Source organism: Puntigrus tetrazona, chromosome 24 (assembly GCF_018831695.1).
Source record: "Puntigrus tetrazona isolate hp1 chromosome 24, ASM1883169v1, whole genome shotgun sequence".
In the NCBI taxonomy this organism is placed as follows: Eukaryota; Metazoa; Chordata; class Actinopteri; order Cypriniformes; family Cyprinidae; genus Puntigrus; species Puntigrus tetrazona.
In genome coordinates this window covers 492,047-495,236 of record NC_056722.1, presented here as the reverse complement: position 1 = coordinate 495,236, position 3,190 = coordinate 492,047, and the positions used below count along the sequence as shown (strand labels likewise).

Here is a 3,190-nt window from a genome sequence, read left to right as displayed (position 1 = left end):
TATATACACACAAATAAATGCATGTATATATTTCAGAAAAATGTTGTTTATATATTATTACATATTTTCATAAGTAAATAAATATGTAAATGAACGTAAAATTTCCAATATATATACTCTATGTATGTGTGTTTATATATACACACATTATAAATACACACAGTACACACACTTTATGTAAACATTAAACTTTATTTTGAATGCGATTAAGCATTTGATAGCACTAACATAGGCATGCAAATTCATGTAAATACTTTTTACATGAAACAGACAAGACTTAACTATTTCGGCAAGAGTGAAAGACTGATTGAAGAAGTTTTTTTCTCAACAGCGGAATCCATTTAAAGAACCGTTAGGATGACTAGCATTTTTAAAACATCAGAGACGATAATTGATTTGAAATAGAGATATTTGTAACATTGTAAATCTCTTTACCGTGATTACTGGGAATAAAATTTCTTTAAGCATATCGACACGTTCACCATCATATCATAGCTTGATTGTGGAGTAAAACATAGAAATACATACGCATTTCAGCAAACAGTTGTCTCCTGTCCGCCATGGCGCTGCTGTTGCGGCCTGACTCTTCAATCATTCTGCGAAACATCACACATACAGAAAACAAAAGGACAGTGTCACAGGCAAACCGGGCCGAAAACAGACCATTTGAGGAATTTGCACAAACTATGATTGTGGGTAAAAACAACATAACGCATTACGCCATTTTCCAAAGCTGTTAATCCATGATGCATATTTTCTAAGACTGACAGAATCCTAAAATAAAACAAATGACAGACAATTTGCAATAAAAGTTTGACCGGTCACACAACCTTTGACGTCAACAACAGACGATATTGGAAGAATTTCATCTTCCCTTTTAATAGCTGATCATAATTTGTGCTATTTTTACCATTTAGTATTTCCTTCTGTCTGCGGCTCTCCCGAAATAGACCTGTGACCCACCTCTGTCGTGAAATAAAAACACGTTCATTGATGAAACTCGTGTGTTTATCTCCCTTTCTTCTTCCACGGAGACCTTTTGTTATGATTCACTTTAGAGACAGTAACGTGTTTTGGACTCTGGTTGTGACCTCGATAAAAATAACATTTAGAAGATCGCTGCCTTGTGACATTCAGTACAACACTGCCTTATTTCACCAAGAAAACAACAGCATCTAGTACCACAAATATAGAGCTGAAATGACTTCTACAACAATTCAATTCTAATTTCAAAGTCCAGTTGAGGTAGAATGGTGATTGCTTGGAATATTTCATGTAAATATGTATAGGATAAATAGGGTAATCGTTCATTATGATGGTTCACTGCGTTTCTTTAAAAAAAGTTTTCCAATAATTTTGTTGCATTACAAATCATTATTTATCAAAGCTGTAAAAGTAAATTTGTACACTTCTGAGGTCATTATTTTACCGTTCGCTCTTATGCTCAGCAAGAATCAAAAAACACAGTAAAAGAGTAATATTGTGAAATATTATTATAATTAAAAATAACCGTTTTTTATTTTCCATTCTAATAATGCTGATTTGGTGTTCAAGACTCATGCTGCTTAATATTTTTATGGAAAATGACTTCTTTTTATTCCGTACGATTCTTTATAAATGTCTTTACTGTCGCTTTTTATCGATTCAATCCGTCCTTGCGGAATAAAAGTATGACTTTCTTTTTAAAAACTGAAATTTATAGCCATAACGCTTTTTTTTGTTAGTTAAAATTATACAAACGCAACCAGCGTCTTAGTAAATTTTTTTTTTTTACCATCATATCATGCACTAAAGATCAAAAAATGCTTTTCGTTTGCACCGAGGAAGCCTTAAAATAAGGTTTTCCCTCCTCTTTAAAAGCGCACCTGGATTAAACCCGTGAAGTTGATCTACTTAGAAAAGTTAAACTCCCTCCTTCACAAAGCCTTTAACGCTCAATTAACTTTAAGGAATGTTCAATCGCAATCCCAGAGATGCAAGAGTTCAGCGCAACACAGGGACAAAGCGTCACACATCCAGCCATCGATATCAAATTCACCTGCGGATGTGAAAAATATCCAGAATGCACTGCAAAAAAATAGTAATGTGACACTAATCTGCCCTATTGAACTCACATCAGAGATAAACAAGCTGCCACGGCGCAATTAAGCGTAATTTAGAGTTTTGGTTCACCGTTTCAACCGTACCCAACGGAAGAGATCTAAACAAACTAATGCTATAAAAAGAGCCACAGGAAAAAAAAAAAAACCCCAAAGCAAATACCCTTCGGAAAGCACCATGGTCCTCTTCTCGCTTACTTATGAGCGACCGCGACGGTTCCGCCACTTTTAATAACGCTTTTCGTCAGGTCGATGCGCAACAAAAGCGGCCCGTAGAGTTTTCGGCAGCCGACTGAAATAAGAGCCCGTCAGGATCCAGCATGTGTCGCCTCTATCTTTAACTTCCAATGAGCGAGGCTCACATTCCTGTTGGGCTTAGACGGCCGGTTCAGATCTGGTTGCAAGTTTATACCGTCTCCTAATCCCAGGCCTGGTCCCGTATGAGGGGCCCGTGGAGTTGTTTGCAGTTTAAAGACTCTCTGTGTGAAATTATTAGGCAAAATGATGAGGCTACGCAAGAATGGCTCGCTAGAGAGAACTGTAATTCAAGCCCTCTAATGGGACATTTCTAGAGAGATCCCATATTTCACAGAGTCGGTCTTCTAATCTTTTTCTCTCTCTCTCTTTCTCCTTTTATTGTGGCTCTGGGATCTCCGAGCCTATAAATATCCTTTTGGACAGTCGGTGGCATCCAGGCATTTTGAGCCTGACTCCATTTTTTTTGTCACTCTCTGTGGGTGATTTATTTAGCATGGCAGGTTGAATGAAAAACGTGAAATTGTGCTTTTTGATTCGGCTCGCCCTTGAAGTCGGTTGGCATACAAGAGGTGCGAGATCTGACCCCAGACGACAAAGTCGTGTTCTGCGTAAAGCAGCTGTTCGGAGCATCTTCACCGAGTAATTAGCGCTGGATTACTCGCATTAAACCGTCTGTGGGAGTAACTGATAGCAGCTAATGCTATTGGATTTTTCCAAAACCACATAATGCATCTATCTGAGAAACACCATTGCTAGATAACAGACGGAGCTGACATGAATACAGACTAAAAACGAAATATTTTACTGTTTTATCCCATATATATATATATATA

General features: G+C 37.2%; 1 protein-coding gene across 3 annotated transcripts in view; it reads right to left on the bottom strand.

The window, feature by feature from the left end:
• The window catches only part of LOC122330155 (dystrobrevin alpha-like), a 16,517-nt gene extending 14,109 nt beyond the window's left edge, over nt 1-2,408 (bottom strand). The window contains exons 1-2 of one of the 3 annotated variants that reach the window (XM_043227015.1): nt 2,263-2,408; nt 529-596 (exon numbers count right to left, since the gene is read on the bottom strand). In XM_043227015.1, the coding sequence (XP_043082950.1) occupies nt 529-596; nt 2,263-2,279 (85 nt within the window). In that variant the 5' untranslated portion in view covers nt 2,280-2,408. The remainder of the gene's footprint in view (nt 1-528; nt 597-2,262) is intronic. The other 2 variants (XM_043227016.1, XM_043227014.1) reach the window with 2 other exon arrangements.
• Between the last annotated feature and the right edge of the window lie 782 nt (nt 2,409-3,190).